The 20,526-nt window shown below is 39.0% G+C and overlaps 1 protein-coding gene across 2 annotated transcripts; it reads left to right on the forward strand.

The window, feature by feature from the left end:
• The first annotated feature begins 2,157 nt into the window (after positions 1-2,157).
• Asns (asparagine synthetase (glutamine-hydrolyzing)) lies at positions 2,158-19,938 on the forward strand. Of its 2 annotated transcripts, none has more exons than XM_020154951.2 (12): positions 2,158-2,315; positions 5,218-5,491; positions 9,863-10,100; positions 11,939-12,124; positions 12,320-12,421; positions 12,926-13,053; positions 14,109-14,235; positions 16,221-16,327; positions 16,813-16,913; positions 18,087-18,168; positions 18,256-18,411; positions 18,914-19,938. In XM_020154951.2, exons 2-12 carry the CDS (start codon positions 5,243-5,245, stop codon positions 19,121-19,123), a joined length of 1,686 nt encoding a protein of 561 aa, XP_020010540.2. In that variant the 5' UTR covers positions 2,158-2,315; positions 5,218-5,242; the 3' UTR covers positions 19,124-19,938. The 2 variants fall into 2 exon arrangements, with proteins under 2 accessions (XP_020010540.2, XP_073920800.1); XM_074064699.1 differs by lacking the exon at positions 2,158-2,315 and adding an exon at positions 2,382-5,038.
• Positions 19,939-20,526: the final 588 nt, after the last annotated feature.

The raw sequence follows: 20,526 nt of genomic DNA on the forward strand, positions 1-20,526 counted from the left end.
AAGAATGAGCAAATTCATGGCCAGAGGAAAGCTCAAGTGTGGGTTCCAGGGCAGAGGCTCTAGTTACTGGGATCCAAAGGTGATGCTATTAGTGACCTAGCTAAGTGCTAACCACATGCTGTGCTATTTCTATTTTGGGGGTGGATGGTCTGGGCAGGCATACAAATTAGAACACTAATTCATTGTTGCCTAATGTGTGGTTGTGGGTTCCTGTCATTCATCAGCATATGCTAATTTTATAAAGGTAGTTCAGGTCGAATAAAATATAACTTTAAGATATTGTTAATTTCAATGAAGCTTTTCATTATTATATATGTTTTTTAGCTAATGGATACCAAAGGCTAGCTTTCTATCACTAGGTGGTTTTCTGATTAATTACTATACATTTTTTAACATCTTAGAAAATTGGAATGGGGCATGGCTCAAGTGGTAGAGTGCTTGCCTAGAAAGTATGAGGCTCTGAGTTCAAGCCCCAACAACTGCCTCCTCCCCATTTTTTTTTTTAAGAGAATGGATTCACCTTAAAAGAGCTATTAAGAAGAAATGATTTGACTGGTACATGAAAGAAACTGAAAGACTTCATTTTAATAAATCTCAGGGCTGAACAAATTTGAATTGTTGGCTACTGATAGAAGACTACTTTCCCACATTGCTCTCAGGTTTAAAAGATATCTATCTATCTATCTATCTATCTATAGATAGATATATAAAACTCATGGCCTACACACTTGTTAAGCAGGTATTTACTATTTGAGCCACACTCTCATCCCTTTTTTGTTTTAAGTTTTGGATTGGGTCTCACATTTTTCCTGGATTGGCCCGTGTAGCTGGGATGATAGATGTGCACCAGGACGCCTGGCTTGTTGGTTGATATGGGGATCTTGCTAACTTTTTTTGCCTAGGCTGGCCTTGAACCTTGATCCTCCCAATCTCTGCCTTCTGAGTAGCTGGGATTACAGCTATGAGTCACTGTGCCTGGTGTAGCCAAGTCTATAGATGCTGAGAATTCTCAGGTGTGGAGGACCCTCAGAATTTAGTCATCTATCGTCTTTGTGCTTCCTTGTCACATACTAAGTGTTTAGTACATGCTTCTTGCCTGGAGGTGGAAGAACATAATAAAGTCTACCTTGTATTTAATTTAAAAGGAGGTCACTCTTCCAGCTATTTCTATCTAGGTTAATTATTTTAGCAAATATTTGTTTATCCAGAGTTTTGGACCCAAGGCCCAAACTCCTGAGATTCCAAATGCAAGGTCTGGTCACCTGCCCCTAAATGCCAAATAAAGAGGCGTGGTGAAGGCAGAGAATGAAGATTTATTACACAGCTCAGGAAGAGGCAGAGTAAGCACTCAGCTCATCTTCAGCCATCTTTGGGGTACAGACATGAGTTATAGGTTTAAGTAGACAAAAGAACTGGGGGCAGGGGACAAAACGTATGCATAGCTAAACAAGTCAGTCACAGGTGTGGTCTGGTTGTCATTATCTCAGTCTTTGTTTTGGGAGAGATTCTGGAGTTGTCATCTGGAGCCTGGCAGGTGGTCCATCCTGAGGAATGTTTACTGTTGGAGTAAGTTTTAGTCTCTTGTCATAAAGATGTTATATGTCTTTCCTGGAATCCAGTCACTTTGCAAAGTGGCTGCAAAGAGAATGGCTTGGAGCAAAGACAGATACAAAGTGGAGGAGAGATGCCATGCTTTTCTCTTGCTATTAGTTAATTCCTGGGCCCAAGGAGTCAATGCTTTTCAGGAAAAGCAGGTTGAGCACCTCTTACATATCCACATTTATGTACCAGACTCTCTCTTAAAAAAGGAGAAAACCTTTAAAATTAAGGGCATGGAGGAGATCTACTGCAGAGGGAACTCTACAAATACTGGTGATGGTTTCCATAGGAACAAATCAAACATAGGAAAGCTCCTCGATTGCCAGAAGAGAAGGTCAGGTGGCCCTAGGTGCCAATAAGGCAAGTGGAAGAACGTTCGAAGTTATCCTTTAAACAGGTTCACTAACATGTCAAGGAACTGGAAGCCGAGCAGCTCCTTCTGTCTCCCTCGCTTGCCACCCTCTCCATCCAGCCCTCCCGGTCCATCCAACCCTCTCCCTCAACCCCGCCCTCGGTCCCGCCCCCACGTAGGCCCGTCGGCACCGCGGGCCACGCCCCTGCGCGCGCTGGTTGGTCCTTGCCGACATGATGAAATTTCCCGCACGCATTACAGGAGCCGGCGGTATAAGGTGGGAACAGCGCCACCGCCCCGCCTGCATTCTGTAGCCCAGGCCTCGGCTCCGCCCGGCGGCCCGACCCGACCCGCTCGCGCCCAGGTAAGCTAGGCCAGCCGCCTTGCTCAGCGCCCTCCCTGTGCGCCCCGGGAAGGCGAGGAGGATGCGCTGCATCCTGGTACCGGGCAGGCGCGGGTCCCGGGCGCCCGGCGGATGCTGCGGCTCCTCCCGGAGCCCAGGGTGGGGCGGTGCCCTGCGATTGTTGCGCACCTGGGAGCAAGGTGGCGAGGAAGGACCTCCCTTGTGGTCCTGTGGGTCTGAGTGGAGCGTGGCCGGGAGGCTGGGCCGCTCCGGAGAGAAGGTGGCAGCGGCCTGAGTGTGGCTCCTGTAAATGTTAAGATTTTTTTTTTTTTAAACTATCTCGGGTGGAAGCCTGTGTCATTTCAGCAGCCCCGGGGCCCTGCTGCGGACCAGCTGGAGCGTGCACGTGGTCTGCGCGCAGTCGGGTGTTGTGGGACCCTGATGTGGCTTGGTCCAGCTCCGGAGGGAGGGTCTCTGCATGGGCAGTCTCGCTGGATCCTCTCTCCTCGCCTCCACTCACCTTTCCTCCCAGCCCCCTCCCCACCCCGAAAGACTCCTCTAATACCTTTCTGAGCAAACCTTGCCAAGACGACATCCGTTCAGGGAGCCAGGCAGCTAAAAGCAGAACAAGGCAAAAGAATTGGCATGCCTTTCCGTAGTGCATGTCTGTTCTACAGGGCTGACTTCAGATTAACATTACTATTTTAAATAAAGGGACAGGTTTTTGTTTTGTTTTGTCTTGGCCCATGGCCTATATTGTTTGTTCACTGTCCATTGCCAAGTGCCCGATTAGTAATTTGGTAGCACTTAACTTGTTTTGCATTGGTTGAAGTAAAGTAGGTCTTGCACCTGCCCACGGGTTTAGTACTGACATTTTTAATTTAAAATAGGGTATAAGATGAAGTTTAGGTAGGTGCTAAGTAGAAGTTAAATGCTGAAATGGAATGGCCTGTATTGAGCCCTTGAAGTGGTATTTAGTCTGAATCGAGATGTTTGATAGGTTTAAAGCACACCAGATTTTGGTGGTTTAGTAGAAAAAGCAATGTACAATATCTCATCCTTAATTTTAATTTTTTATTTGTTGTTTGCTTTCGGTGCTGAGGATCAAATTCAGGGCCTCGCGCCTACATACGCCCTGCCACTGAGCTGCAGCCCTGCTTCATCAGTAATTTTTAAATATTGATTACATTGTTGAAATCATACCATTTGGGGGTATATATTGTGTTACATAAAATATGTTTAAAATTAATTTTTATTTTTTACCTTTCTAATGGGACTAACTAGTGTTTAAAATGACGTCTCACATTCCTATTGGACAGCATGGCTATAGAAATTTAGGAGAAATATGGAAAATTCCTGGGAACAGGCAACAGCGGAAAGGAAAACACATTACAAGTAGGGCCTTTGCCCTTTTCGAAGGCTGATTTCAATAAAATTAATAGATTATAGCTTTAATTTGCTTCTTCCTGCTGGAGGAAGAGCATGCTATAACCTTTCCCCTGCATGTCAGTGGCTAGTGTGTTTGGTGTAACAGACTTAATACTGGAATCCTCTAAGCAACATTAAGGAGATGTAGGCAAATGATTCCCCATGATCACACTTGATTTTCAGAGCCTTTCCCAGCCCACCTTTAATTGGCCTTGAGTCAAAGGTATATTGCTTATTAGTAGTCACCTCACTTATCTCAGTGAATTTTCCCACTAAATCTCAAGTAAATATTCCATTGTAAGCTGTTTGTCCAACTGTAGGAAGGGACTGCAAAAAACATATGGTAATTCATTTTCAATTTGCTTGAATTGATATCATTTACCATTATTTTGATCTGGCAAAATAAAAAGCTTTTGGTTCCTGTTGATACAAATGAAATATCCTCAAAGAATTGCTGAAAGTGATGTAACGTGAATATGTGTTTTTACTTTAGAGTATGTGTCTCATATTATCTGGGCATTTGCTACAGATCTGTATGTTTAACAAATACAGAAGTAGTTAATTTTTCAAGTTTGAGATATTTTGTTAAAATAACTGTTTTGATCTGTTAGTATCTAAAAGGAACAAGCTTTTCTTTTACAGTTGATAATCTGAAATTGGAATTATTTACTTCCTGGTTATTTACATGTCTGTGCCAATTTTTTTCTTTTTTAACTCTCTCAGGGATGTTGATGTATCAAGCCTACGTACTTTGCTTTCATACTAACCAATACAGCTTTGAGACAGATACTTGAGAGCATTTTTGTCCTTTAGGACATTTTGGTAGGGAACATTTTGTGTCTTTTCTCAACTCAAAATGTTTTGTTTGTTAGGATATCTGATAACAGATTATATTGCTTTCTTTTTCTAGTTCTTCAATTACATTTGAATAAATCACTTAGAGGTAAGGCAGACGTTGTGAAATGCTTACAGGAACTGTCTGTCTTGATAATACACTTAGCAATATATATCATCTGCTCTTGTACCCTCCTCCATAGTCTACCTGCAGTTAGTACAGGTAAAGAGAATGTACTTAATTGACAAGGAGACCCAAGTGGAGACTGTATTCATCTGGAGAATCTCCTCGATTCTGAGGGTATTTGAGATTATGGGGTGGAGAAAGTTGGGTCTGGGATCACTGATTAGAGGCAGCCTGCATGTTTATCTGTCTTGGGAGCAAATAAATGTATGATGCAGCCTGGATACTGCCAACTACCAACTGAAAACCAAACCTGAAAGCAGGAGAGATGCAAGCTTTGACTGGGTGCTGAGTAAAGGTAATGTGTCTTATTTGAGTACTTGCTAGTAATTTAAATTTTTTTCTATTCCTATGTGCCTGCCAACCTAGTAGGAACATTACTGTAACATGTTGTAGGTTTTAAATTTTGAAGTGGTTTATGCAACTTTCTGGAATCAAGGATTAATTGTGGACTACGTGGTCTGCTTTTCTCTCCAGAAAGGGTTTGTAACTCTGTTGCACCATGTGTGGCATTTGGGCGCTCTTTGGCAGCGATGACTGCCTTTCTGTGCAGTGTCTGAGTGCTATGAAGATTGCACACCGGGGTCCAGATGCATTTCGTTTTGAGAATGTCAATGGTTATACCAACTGCTGCTTTGGATTTCACCGGTTGGCAGTGGTTGACCCCCTGTTTGGGATGCAGCCAATTCGAGTGAAGAAATATCCTTATTTGTGGCTCTGTTACAATGGTGAAATCTACAACCACAAAGCGGTAAGCAAAATGAAACCAGAAGATGTCTGCATAAGACTAATGTTCAGAGCTAGTTGGTTAATACAGTATTTTATATTTTCTGTAATGCTTTTTTACTTTTAAAAACACTTCTCATGTTCTTTATCTTTGCTCTGGTCACATAGTTGTATAGAGCATTGATGAACAAAGAGGTGAAAGGACTTGGTTCTACAAAAAGTGATAAAAATGGGGATTATAATTCAGTTTCTTTGATTCTTAGAATTTTTTTTTTTTACAAGTTTCGATATTAATTAGGACTGTAAAGCAGAACCTAAAGTTGGGGGAGTGGTTACAGTGGTGAAGAGGGTTAGCTTTCCACTCTAGTGGAGCTGGTTCTTTTTAGGAACAGACTAAAACAATTATTGCTCATATAATAGGATTTCTGGAAGAACAAATATAGAATCAGTGAATATGGGAGATCCACTTTCTGGAAGGGTGGTCAGAGAAGGGATTTTGAGGAAGTGGCACTTGAACTGGGACCTGATGACAAAGATACCTGGCAAGAATGGGAAGAACATCTCATGCAGAGGGGAATGGCAAGTGTCGAAGGACTCGGGAGGAAGCAGCTCTGCGTGTGTGAGGGGCGAGTGGGGAAAGTAGGGTTGGAAGGACCAACCAGCAGGTTTTAGTAGCCATAGGCAGAAGTTGGAGTATTCTTCTAAGGGCAGCAGCGATTGAGGATTGTAAGGGAAGGATGGAAGTGAATAGTTTGGAAATGTTCATAAATGTGGCCACTGAGCTACTTATTGCAATTGTACACTTAATCAGAACCAAAGGGTAGAAAGTGATGGGTTGCAGTGGAATGCATTAAGATTTTTAGCAGCATTAAAATTGGAGCAATTTTCTAATCCAATGAAGCTTACTTTTAGGATGCAAGTGGGTGAGGAGATAGAAATTATTATTCTAGGAAGCCAAATTTGATGAGAGCCTTCAAATTCAGGATTATTTGACTGTTTCATAAGAAAAAAATTTTAATCTCTAATTTGTAAGTTGTTTTTTGTTAACCCCCTCCTCACCTTGTACTTTTGAAAAAATTTCAAACATGCAGAAAGGAATGAAGGCATATGAGCATTAAGATTGAATGATTGTTAATATTTGCCCATATTTGCCTTTTCTCTCTTTTGACACACATGCACATGTTCCTTTTTTTGACTGAATTATTTGAGAGAGAGTATGTTGTAGATATTATGAAAATTTGCCTCTAAATATGTAAGAATGTCTCCCAAAAAGAAGGACATTTTTAACTAAGTCTGGTGCCACACACCTGAACTCTCAGCACTAGGGAGACTGAGGTAGGAGGATCATGAGATCAAGGCCAGCCTGAGTTAAATAGTGAGACCCTGTCTTAAAACAACAACAATGAATAAAGATGTTTTTCTAACATCAACACCATTATTAAATCTAATACTCCATAATACTTTGTACCATATAGTTCATGATTCCCAAGAATATGTTCAACTATTTTTTTTAATTTGTGTTTTTTTGTTTGTTTTGTTTTGAGGCAGTTTTTAGTAAAGTTTAGGCCTTCAGTGTGCTATTTCTTGGTAATTTTTGAGACTTCATATGTGCCTATCATTTATTGGTATAGACTTATATTCTAGCCACTCTGTGGCTATTGTTAATTTCTGAAAGTAGCTTTTGCCAGTTTGCTTTTAAGAAAACTAAAAATAGGCTTGTCATTAGAAAAGTTTTTAGTTATCCAGCACATTCGTTGCACACATTTATCAGGGCCTCCTGTACGTGAGGCCTCACATTTCTATGTGCTTGGAGATGAGCAGGAAAGGTAAGAATGGAGTTTCACGGTAGTAGGAGATAGCAGAGGAAATCGTTTGAATACCAGTCAAACCTGTATCACATACAGGAGAGTGCTAGGTTGAACCATGGCAATATCAGCCTGGCTTTTCCCTTAAATGAGGTAAGAAATAATGTTTTACTTGAAAGATGTTGCTGTTTGTTTTGTTAAAAAGTTGCAAGAAACTAAATATTTTGAAAATATTTAATTTCTAAATTAGCCAAATGTTACATTTGCAAAGGAGTTCCATTGCTTCCACCAAGCATTCGAATTTATGCAATTTGGGCAACTGGAAACCTGTGTCAAGAACAGAATGTTCTTTAGGGTCATTTATTCCTTAAGTGCTTTAGCTCAGAAGGGTCAGGGGAAATGTTAGTAAAAGGACCATCTCTGGTAGTCTCTCAGAAGAGGGAGGAGTGACCAGGTGGTGGCACTGCAGAGGCAGCAAAGTCCATTTTTGGGTAGTTCTGTGGCTTATAGAAAGTATTTTCAGAAACATAGCTCCAAAGCTCCACTCCCCCTTTTTGTTTTGGTGGGATTAGGGTTTGAACTCAGGGTTTTGCACTTGTAAAGCAGGTACTCTACTGCTTGATCCTTGCCTTCAGCCCTTTTTGATCTGGTTGTTTTGGAGATGGTTTCTCACTTTTTGCCCAGGCTGGCCTGGACAGCAATCCTATTTTTACAATTCCTGCCTCCATGCCCAACTTTTTGCCATTGAGATGGGGTCTCACACTTTTTTGTCTGGGCTGTCCTGGAACTGCATTCCTCCATAACTCAACATCCCAAGTAGCTAGGAATACAGACAGCCACGAGTCACCAGTGCCTGGCTTTTTTTTTTTTTTTTTTAATTTTAATAAAAATAAAATTTACTAATACTACTGAAGTACAGCCAGAGGTGTGCTGAGAGTAGAGGGAGGGCAAACAGAGGGGCCTGCAACAAGTTCAATGCAGTATGACTTCAGGGCTTCAGGGCAGTGGTAAGACATGAGGGCTTCAGTAGCATTGGAGTATAACTTCATGAGATCAGGAATTCGCATGTGTGACCCCTCTGCTCTTTGAATAAATTGACTGCAAGGTTTATGCCGAACAGCAGGAGTTGAAAGTCGGGGAGGTAGATTTGGGAGGCTGTTGCTTGTTAATATTACAAGGTGCTTTAGGGTCATTTATTCCTTAGGTGCTTTTGCTCAGAAAGGTCAGAGGAAGTGTTAGTAAAAGGACCATCTCTGGTAGTCTCGCAGAAGAGGGAGGAGTGACTAGGTGGTGGCACTGCAGAGGCAGCCAAAGCCCATTTTTGGGTAGTTCTGTGAGTGCTTTGGACAAAAGTGTGTGAGCGTATTTGCAGGTCATACATATACATGGATTTACTTTTTGAAATGTAAATATATATTTTTAATGGTTAAACTCAAGAATTGTAACTGATTTTATTTTGATTCTCCTATTTCCAAAAATGTGAGAAATATAAAGAAAGAGAAACATAAGGACTTTTTAGCCTCAACAGTTTGAAAGTGGTAGTGCAGAGTCTTGGAATTTTGGGCAGCTTTATCAAGCCCTCTCACTTTGTATATGGTCACTTAATAGTCTCTCTGCTGTTTATTTGGGGCATGTGGAATGATAAAGCCCTAACTGTCATTTTGTATATCAGTAAAGAGATTTAATGTCACTGCAGTAGGGGAGAGACTGGTTATTATAGTCCACTCCTGGGGACCAGCACTTGGTTTGGACCATGTCTGTTAATGGAATGGAATCATTTATTGCCAAAGATTAGTGTCAAATATACTTCTCTTTCATTCTATATTTTCATAGGTAGGTCTTTGAGGCTGAACTGGAAGAACCTCAGCTGATACTGAATTCCCAAACTAAAAGTTGACAATTGCTAGACACATTTTTAGAATCATGGAAACTGGGCAAACTATTTTCTAAGTTGACATACAGTCAGCTCTCCATATGCCCGGGTTCTACATCCACAGATTCAACTAAATGCTTGTGGAAAATATTTGGAAAAAAATTATGTCTACAGATTTTTTTTTATTGTCATTATTTCCTAGGCAACATGCCTAACAACTATTTATAAAGCATTTATATTTAATCAGTATTATAAATAATCTAGAGATGATTTAAACTATACAGGAGAATATGTATAGGTTTTATGTAAATACTATATGTAAGGAATTTGAGTACCTGCACATTTTGTTGTCCATGGGGCATCCTGGAACCAATCCCTCATGGAGTAAGGAATGACTATATATATATATATATATATATATGTTGTATTATGGATAGAATGTTCATTCCTATCCCTCCATGCCTTACTGTTCTGGTATATTGCTACTGCAACCTGTTAATCAGAATGCAACTAAAATTGTCACAGTCTCAGCTTTAAATTGTAAGGAATCGGCAGAATCGTGAGTTAAAACAGGCTATAATTTAATAATTCCATGATTCTTCCAAATCACCAGAATATGAAATGATTTTAGAACATAAAAATATTGAATCAACTTTGCCATAAATTATTAGTGAATGTACAGAATCCTAACAGTTTTGTTTTGTTCTCCTTCCTTAAGATGCAACAACGTTTTGAGTTTGAATACCAGACCAAAGTGGATGGTGAGATAATCCTTCATCTGTATGACAAAGGAGGAATTGAGCAAACAATTTGTATGTTGGATGGGGTGTTTGCATTTATTTTACTGGACACTGCTAATAAGAAAGTGTTCCTGGGCAGAGATACCTATGGAGTCAGACCTTTGTTTAAAGCTTTAACAGAAGATGGATTTCTGGCTGTGTGTTCAGAAGCTAAAGGTAATGATAGAATTTTCCTATGAGTTTTCATTATTGTCTTGGTTTTGTGTTTTCTTCTAGATCATATTTGAAAATCCCATAGGGGACAATCCAAAATTTTATAAGTGACTAAGGAAGTCTTGGATCCTCTGACCTTGAAGGGGACATTGGGACCCTGGCCCCTTCCTCTTGCTCTCTTTGCTTCCTGGCTGCCATAAGGTGAACAGGTTTTCTCCACCATATGCTTCTGCCCTGATGTACTACCTTGCCATAGGCCCAAAAGCAATAGGGCCAAGCTACCATGGACTGAGCACTTTCCAAGTTGGAGCCAAAATGTAAACATTTCCTCCCTTTAAGTTCTTTGTCTCAGGTATTTTGTCACAGCAACAGAAAGCTGACTAACACACATACTTAGCAGTTTTTGACAATAAACTTTTCCTTCTATACCTGGTTCCAAGTGAAAAACAAGTTCTGGTCTAATCTAGTCAAAGTGGGCTACTTTCACTGAAAGTTGCCTTTTGGCCATTACTGTGCACACAGTCATCTTTTATCACTTATCTAGAGAGCAATAATACCCTGGAATGTGGTCTTTTTGCCATTCCTTAAATCCTTTCTCACTTAGTTTTCATATTTAATACTGGCTGAGCATGGTTAATGAGATCAAGTCAAAGCATTCTAGAGCACTAGTCACGGTATGGGTATTAATAGATAACGTCACTTGGTCTGTTTTCAGACATTTTTAGTATGATCAGTCAGCAAAGAGCAAGTATTACATGTCAGTTACCTAAAGTTCCATTAGAGAAGTCTGGCAAAGAGAATACAAACAAAAAGTAGTCTCCTACTTCCACTTGGTCTCTTTTGAACCCAATGGTCACTTGACATGTAACTATAATCTCACCTATAATTTACTCTCTGAAATTGCATGATTGTTCGTATCTATACCCTTAACTCTGCCCTTTTCCAAACCAAATGATCTCATATACAGTATGGTTTTCCTTTTATTTGATCATGATGCTCTGTTTAAAACCTTTAAGTCACTCCCTAGCCTCTATAGAGGTGTATACTTGAGCTCTGCTAGCTAATGAGAACATCTGTGTTCTTTGGTCTTTGAATATTATGCTACACAAATTACTGGGTTAATAAACTCAAGCAGTAAATCATAATTAGTATTCTGTATAGATAGGCTGTTATTATTTGCAATAAAACATTGACTTTTGTGTCAAAGATCATAGTGATGTTAGGTTGCTTATTGCCTAAATTTCCTGAGAAAATTATTCATACATTCACACAGAATTAGTTAGGTGTATAACTAAAGGAGTTTGAAGTACCTAATAGTACCTAACAGTGGGATCATTTTGCTTATTAAAGGATTGGGAACCATGGCTATTAGAATACTTCAGTGATGATGAAGAAATGACTCCCAGGATATCATAAAATTAATAGACTTACGATCATCTCTTTTCTTCACAGATGTCTTTCCTTTTTGTATTTGCTTTATTACAGAAAATAGATTTTCTTGATCAGAAATTTCAGATGGAGGAAGGAATTGAACAAGATTGTTCAGTAGTGAAAAGAATAGTATCTTCAGACTCCATGCAAAAAAATGATGTTTTGGACCTTTGCCTCATATCACACCATCATCTCAAAATGGGTCAAAGGCCATTTTCCTTTTGTTTTGAATTGCAGCAAATCAGTGCAATTGTGCTGTGAATCTCTCCAGTAGATTAATTTTCCCTCACATTTTACTTATATAATGAATTTGTATTAGAAGGGAAGACAGGAGTTTAGAAGATACTAACTAGTCATAAAAGTTACTGTGAAGTGTTACCTTATTTGAAGAAGTTTTTTTGAATTTGTAGGTCTTGTTTCACTGAAGCACTCCACAACACCCTTTTTAAAAGTAGAGCCTTTTCTTCCGGGACACTATGAAGTTTTGGATTTAAAGCCAAATGGCAAAGTTGCATCTGTGGAAATGGTTAAATATCATCACTGTCGCGATGAACCATTGCACGCCCTCTATGACAGCGTGGAGAAACTCTTCCCAGGTAACAAGTGCCCACCCACCTACTCCCACTCCTTCCCACCAAAGGAATCAAGTCATTCTTGCATCCTGTTTGATTCGGCAGACTCTGCCCTTGCGAGATGGTCGTGGTGATGATGTGCATGACTGTGTACCACATTTCAGTAGCTAATTTGGTCTCTGCTTTTCTGGAGCCTTTTCATTTGCTCTGTGTTTATAGGTTTTGAGATAGAAACTGTGAAAAACAACCTGCGTATCCTTTTTGACAATGCTGTTAAGAAGCGTTTGATGACAGACAGAAGGATCGGCTGCCTTTTATCAGGTGGAGTCAATTAAAAAAAAGCCCTAATAATATTTAGTATGTGTTTAAGTGAAAAGATATGCAGCTATCCCTAAAGTTTTGACTGTGAAAAATATTTGCTATGTAATTTAATATCTGTTTTATTAGAGAATGTAAAAGTCATATTTAATAGTCACAGTAGCACTGCAACTTACAATTATGCTAGCTGGATTCTTAGTGTAAGAACTAGTTAGTTATACCACATTCTTCAGAATCCTGTGTGATTTTTTTTTTTTTTTTGACAGTACTGGGGTTTGATGTGTACTGATTTTTAAACCAATTTAAACAGTTAGCATTATTACAGTGTCTGTAAATAGACAGGGTCTGTGTATTTTTTTCTTATTAGAGTTGATTTCAATTTACAGATCTTAAGGCTCTAAAATGGTAAAACTATAATTCCAGTACTTAACAGTATGTAAATTATATCTGTCTCTGTTTAATAAAGGCACATAACCAGTATAAGAATCCTTGTTCCCTTCCTTGTAGGGGGCTTGGACTCCAGCTTGGTTGCTGCCACCTTGTTGAAGCAACTGAAAGAGGCCCAAGTACAATATCCTTTTCAGACCTTTGCCATTGGCATGGAAGACAGCCCCGATTTACTCGCTGCTAGAAAGGTAAGGTGCTCTCTTTCTTTGCCCATTAAGTAATTAGAACAGACTTGTTATTAGAATGAAAATCAAGTTAATAATTGATGATCCATTTCTGCTGCTATATTGACTCTGGTAATTGTCTTAAATTGAATGAAATATATGTGTTAAATATCTATTGTGTTGTACATTGTACCCTGGGTACTTTAATCTACCATGGTCTATACAATCCTCACAAAAAAGACCCTATGATAATAATTCTGTCCTTCTGAAAGTAAAGGCATGGAACAGTGTTAAGACTGCAAGCTTTGGAGCCAGACTCCTGGTTTCAAATCTTGGCTGTATCTCATAAACCTTCATTTACGTAATGGGAGTAATAGTGTCTCTGATGAGATAGTTCGGAAGTAAAAATAGATAATTCATATGAAGTATGCAGGATAGAATCTACCATGTAGTGAGTACTTTGTAAATGTGTACTGTTAACAGTTTTGGTTCTATAAAGCATGTGTTTAGAATTATAGATTGAACAAAACTTGTACATATTCAGTGTAGAAGAGACCTGGTTCTGCTTGGAAGAACTTAGAATGGACTAGAGAGCAGTCCCAATGCAAGTTGATGGATGCTGGGAAAATCCAAAATAGTCAAAAAAAATTTAAGAGAGGAGAAGGGCCATTCCATGTAGGAATAACAAGCTGGATATAAAATTAGGCACTTCCGGAGGGCCAAAGGAGGCAGAGACTAAATTTAGAGTGGGAGCACATTGGGCTGGAGAGAGATGAGGTGGTGGGTAAGATGGATGGGGACGGTGGGGCCCTAGTTGGATGTTTTTGACTGTTGGGTTGCAGCATTGGAATGGGAAGAGTTGATGGAAGATTTACGTCTTGTGGTTGAGAGGGGCAGAGTGAGGAGCCGCAAGGGCCCTGGCTAGGCTTCTATGTGGTGCCTGGGGAGTCATTTCCTATTGTCTTGCCTTGTTTACTTTTCACTGTTGTCAATTTGTAATACCTTCGGTTCCTTTTCAAGAGTAGTTCTTTTCTTTAAATAACAAGTATGTGTTGTTTTTTTTTTATATATATAATTAGGTGGCAAACCATATTGGAAGTGAACATCATGAAGTCCTCTTTAACTCTGAGGAAGGCATTCAGGCCCTGGATGAAGTCATATTTTCCTTGGAAACTTATGACATTACAACAGTTCGAGCATCAGTAGGTAAGGTATTTTGTGATGTCACAACACAGCACTTACATTGTATTAGATATTATAAATAATCTAGAGATGATTTAAAGTACAGGCATCCTTCAGAGATCTTATAAATTCTGCAACAAGATAACTATTGTTAAAGTAAGTTATGAAGTTTTTTTTTCCCCAGTGCATATAACTTATGTTTTCTCTATACTGTGGTCTACTAAGTGTGTAATGGCATTATGTCTAATAAACATAATGTACACTTTAATTAAAAAATACTTTATTAGTGGGACCCCATTGCAACAAACAAGCTGGGTATGGTGGCATGCATTTGTAATGCATGTGGGAGGCATAGGAAGAATTGCAGCCCAAAAACATGAGAACCTATCTGAAAAATAACTAAAATCAAAAAAGGGCTGGCATGTGACTCAAGCAATAGAGTGCATGTCAAGCATGAGGCCCTGAGTTCAAACCATAGCATCACAAAAAACAAAACAACACAAAAATCTTTATTGCCTAAAAATGTTGATTATTAGCTAAGTTTTTGGAAAATGATGATATACATGCTTGATGCAAGATTAGCACAAACTTTAAATTTGTAAAAAACAAATTATCTGAAATACAATAAAGCAGAGCACAATAAAGGAGATATGCCTGTATATGAGACAGTATGTGTAGTATAGGTTATATGCAAATGCTATCTCATTCTGTGGGAGTTCTGAAGGAGGGTCCTGGAACCAATCCCCAATGGATACTGAAGGAAGTCTGTGGTCTGTAAGTCTATGTTGTAATTCATTTCCTTAAGGAGAACTTATTTTAGATGTATTTATTAATCACTTGCTGTTATTGCCCTGCAAACAATACTAGTTTTATCTGATAGATGCATACTGAGATTATAAGTATACCCCAAATCAGATGAATCCAATGTTGTTGAGCCTCCAAAATGCTACTGACTTAGGTATACCTCGTTTTAAAGACATTTGCTTGGAGTACAAAAACAAACAAAAAAACCCTTGGTTTTGGCCCTCCAAATCATCATAGTGAATAAGCATGTATACAGTATATTTGTTACTGAAATTTCATGGAGTAGGGCAGAATTAGAAAAGAACGTGTGAAAGGGCTCTGCTTTAGGGGTGATGATAAACAAGAATGCTTTCATAATTTTATACCCTCTTCACCTAAATGTGAAATTTGATAAATGCAGAGTAGCAGGAGGGGAAAAAACACAAAAAACAAACCAAACAACTAGTCCATTTTCTGTTATTATAATGAAATACTTAAGGCTGGTAAGTTATAAGAATGAGATTCGTTTAGCTCACAGTTTACAGGGCACTTTGGTGAGGGCCTCCCCTGACCTGACCATATCACTTGATGATGGAGTGCATCAAAGAGAGCACCAAAAGAGGGAGAGATCATGTAGCAGACTGGAAGCCAGAGAATAGAAAGAGGCTGTTTTAAAACAATTCATGAGTACTAGCTGGAGTTCCAGGAGAAAACTACCTTAATGTCTTCTAAGGGCAGAGGTCCCCAAAATTCAACTACCTCTTGCTAGGCTCCATCTCTTACAGGTCCCAGCACCTATCACCACACTGAACCAAGCACCAACACGTGAACCCTTGGGAGACAAACCACATCCAAACCATAGCACTGTTTAAAACCCTTATTTTTGTGTAGTAATACCAGTGTGCGAGGAATGATTTTTAGATATTCAAGTCATTGTTCTATTTAGCAAAATTACAAGCTGGGCATTCTTGAGTCTAAAAACATTAGAATTTTGAAACCTGTTTATAAAATTGTAGAATGTTTTCTGGGCTATTTTATTGCAATAGTATAACTTGGATTAAGAATATACATATGGCTTGTAAATATTAAGGTCATTATTTTGGAAACTATATTAATACAAAGCCCACCATGGTAGGAAAGCTTGAAGTTGTTTGTGAAAACCAAGTAGCAGACATTTTTGGAGGAGGGTTATATTGATATTAACATGAATTTCTCTCATATTTAAGGTATGTATTTAATTTCCAAGTATATTCGGAAGAACACGGATAGTGTGGTGATCTTCTCTGGAGAAGGGTCAGATGAACTCACACAGGGCTACATATATTTTCATAAGGTGAGTACTCTGAAGTGAAGGGATGTTTGTGCTAGACTAAGAAAAGTCTGAATTATTCCACTATTTTTTTTCCTTTCCATGTGCCAGTAACATTTATGAGTATCTTGTAAGTTTGTATGTGTGAAGAAATTGGATAGTATCTGCTTTGTGTTTCTTTCCGGAAGGTGAAAGTCTTAATAGTATCAGATTCTTTCCAGTTTTTAGTTAAACATGAGAATTGTCTTCCATATCTTAGTCCTGTATACTTATTGCCATTGCTCAGTGTGCCCATTTTACTTGTTCTCACACTTGCAGTTTTTGAGGAGGGAAGGTTGGTTTTATAAAGCTTTGCCTGCTTCTGTCCAGTCAGTTACTTCCACCCCAACCTCGTTCATCTTCTGTCTTACCCACCTGTAGCATTGTAATATATATATACGAGGGAGAAATAAAAGCTATTTTGTGTACTGAAAGCAAAGCTTTTGATCAGGTCTTTGTTGGTAAAATAGGCTCCTTCTCCTGAGAAGGCCGAGGAGGAGAGCGAGAGGCTTCTGAAGGAACTCTATTTGTTTGATGTTCTTCGTGCAGATCGAACTACTGCTGCCCATGGGTAACTCCATATTTTCTCAAGTGATTGTAGAGAAAAGAAAATAATCAAAAAAACTTTGAAACTGAGATCAGTGGCTGTTTTGGGCTATATTTGACTTTTTTCTTTTAGCTCCAAAGAATTGGGCTATGGTGTAAGTGCTGCCATGGTAATGGAGAGAAGTCTTCTGTGGGCTGTTGAAATAAGAAAGAGTGATAGAGGGGGCGAATATGCATTATGGAAAGACCATGATGACATCCCTACTGTGTACAGTTGAATACATGCCATTTAAGAAAGCGTAACAGCATTCTGTCATATCTGAAAGACCATGAGGGAAGGGCGCTGCTGCTATTTTTAAGTCTTTTTAGAGAAGTGAAAGTAATGAACTCCACATAACAAGTATTGTGTGAGTGCCATGTTGCCTCGATGCTGCAGTGACCCTGAGGGGACATGGAGTGAAGGTGCAAGAGGTTTGATGGGGTTACAGAAAACCAAGTTTCTTTTGTGTTATTTCCCCTTGGGTAAGTTTTTGTGTTTTAACTGAGCATGTTGCAGACTTGAAGACCCTTTTACTGTATGTGCTAACCAATACACTTTAAGTGTTTTAGTTTCTTCTGCTGAATCACACTTAGTTTAGGAAATAATTAAAGAAAGGGGGTGGGGATGGGCTGGATCCATGCTTATTACCCTGTCTTCTTGACCTAACCAATCACTAGGATTCAGAGCACAGGTTATATAGCCCTGATCTTGGAACAGTCATTGATTTTGCATATTGTATGTGATTTGTTAACTAGTTAGTGGTAGAAAGTACTGAATTGTCATTACAATTGCTAATAACAGATGAGATAATCTCACTGAGAAAACAGTCAGTCAAAAACTCCAGGCAATGACCAGGTCACTTATGAATCATAACTTTTCTGTCTAGGAGTTGGGGGAGGAACACATTTAACATTTCATAGCCAGGAAAGGAAAGTAATATTTTCCAACAGGTATTTTTACACCCTAGCTGATGTATTTATTTTGAATGAAGATTTTTATATGCATCTCTTAGCCTATGGCAGCCATTAAGAGGGTGGTAAAATGAGTGTAATATTTACATTACTCAATCTGGTTGAATTGCTAGGAAACTCTGTCCTGCCTTCTGACCTGACAGGTGCTAAGTAACCATATTTATATAGATGTTCTTTTTCCTTTAAGCCTTGAACTGAGAGTCCCATTTCTGGATCACCGATTTTCTTCCTATTACTTGTCTTTGCCACCAGAACTGAGAATTCCAAAAGTAAGTAAATCGACTCTAGATGAAAAGTGCCTGTTGTTGTAGGTAACCTTTGTGACTTTTACTGATGCTTTTTTGTGTTCTTGTCAGAACGGAGTAGAAAAACATCTTCTGAGAGAGACGTTTGAGGACTCCAACCTGCTACCTAAAGAGATTCTTTGGCGACCAAAAGAAGCCTTCAGTGATGGAATAACCTCAGTCAAGAACTCCTGGTTCAAGATTTTACAGGAATATGTTGAACATCAGGTATAGTCTCTTTATAAACATTTCTGGAATAGGACAATTTAGGTGTAGAGCTACACCTAAATTAAATTGTATTTAATTTGGATGCTTTGTGTGTATGGGAGAAACCCACAGTCTCTATAAGTAGTCCCTCTTTTATAACAATTATGTAAGATTTAAGTTGCACAAAGGATTATAAGTAGTATCTAGAATCAAGAGAAAGAGTGCAGTTTAATAATTGTTGCTGACCATTTAGCACATTTTTGGGTATCTTCTGGGTGTCAGACATTCTTAGGCAAAAATGAATAAAACACTCAGCCCCCAAGTTTCAAAAATATGCATATGAGTGCTTTGTTTTTTAAGTTACTGCAGTTATGCATATTATAAATATTTTAGCATTTTCTAAGTGATGGTAATTAATAGGGTCTTGTACAATTCAGTCATGTCTTTTCCAATTTTAATTTGTTTTTTTGTGATATTAGATCAAATATAAGTAAAAATCTGTTTTGCTCTTACACTCTTATAGGTTGATGATGCAGTGATGGCAACGGCAGCCCAAAAGTTTCCCTTCAATACTCCAAAAACTAAAGAAGGCTATTATTACCGTCAGATCTTTGAACGCCACTACCCAGGCCGGGCTGACTGGTTGACCCATTACTGGATGCCCAAGTGGATTAATGCCACTGACCCTTCTGCTCGCACTCTGACCCATTACAAGTCAGATACCAAAGCTTAGATGCTCTCAAAGCTTTGTAAAAGGAAATCTTTCTTCTGGTTGTGACTTCAGGGCCTTTGGGGACAGATAAGGGAACAATATGAATCAACCACTCAGGCTTACTTGGGGCATGAAAAAAATAAAGATCTTACATCTAATAGGTTTTGCTAATTGATAGTTGTGAATATCAATACAGTCTCATCATTGTGGGAAACTAGAAATTAAGTGGCTTATGCTGTATACCACTGTAAGGAGGACAGTGAGCTAAGCCCAGGCGAACATTCTGATATGTTTGAGAACTTACAGCACTCCCCTAGCAAAGCTGCTTTGGAAGATATTTGGGTAACATGCACATGCGGCCTCCTTCCAGGTGTTGCTTCATCATATTGTGGTCCACTTGTTACTTGCTTGTCTTAGTTTTGCCAGCATTCCTAACAGCTGCTTATACAAACTCTAGGGACTTGAATCCTTTGTAGCTATTTATGACAGTTCTATTTTATAAGGAAATTATTCTTTTTTTTTTTTATGTTGAGGAAGTGTCCTTTCTGGAGAGTGTTGTTCTAGAGCTGGGGTCAGACGTTTTTAATAAAGGATTAAACAGTAAATATGCTAGTCTTTGCAGATCTCTGTTGGAAGTGTTCAACTTTGCTATTATAGTATAAAAGCAGTTATGTGGACAGTATGTAAATAATTAGCACAGCTGTGTTCTATAAAACTTTATTTATAAAAATAGGTGGTAGGCCATAGGTTGTTGACCTTGTTCAAGGGGAACAACCCAAGTAGAGCATTTCTGATAAGAGTAAAAATGAATATAAATAATAAAGATAAAATGATTATCTTGTATTTGTGTTTGAATTGCTTAAACCCAGCATGAGTTAGTACTATACATATTTCTTGGTAAAGAAGTCCTCACCCAATCAAGCTAGGTGACATTGAGAATGCTTTGGAAACTTGAGGAACTTGGTTGATAATCAAACACGGTACATTATAAGATGTGGCATAAAGCACAAACTGCCGGTTTTTAAGGGGTTAGGCTTCAAAGTTTTCACTGTCTGTGACTGAGATGTGGGATATTCAGAGAACACTCAGAAGTTTGGTAGTAGAGGTAGTTAAACCTATTTTATAGTAACTTTGTCTTCAACAGCTATTTGTCACTGTGAAAAATACCCAAGAAAAACAGCTTAAAGGAGGGAAGAGTTATTTTGGCTCGGATTTCAGAGTTATCATTCTTGGTTGGGTGGCTCCATCAATTCTGAGCCAATGGTGAGGCAGAACATCATGATAGAAGGGCATGGTGGAGCCTTGTCTGTCTGCTGGGAAGCAGAGAGGGAGGACAAGAGAACTGAGGATGAGGAAGGGGTCAGGGACAAGATGCAACCCCTGGCAACATGCCCCCCAGTAACCTACTTCTTTCCATCAGGCCC

Source organism: Castor canadensis, chromosome 2, assembly GCF_047511655.1.
Source record: "Castor canadensis chromosome 2, mCasCan1.hap1v2, whole genome shotgun sequence".
NCBI classification, from domain to species: domain Eukaryota; kingdom Metazoa; phylum Chordata; class Mammalia; order Rodentia; family Castoridae; genus Castor; species Castor canadensis.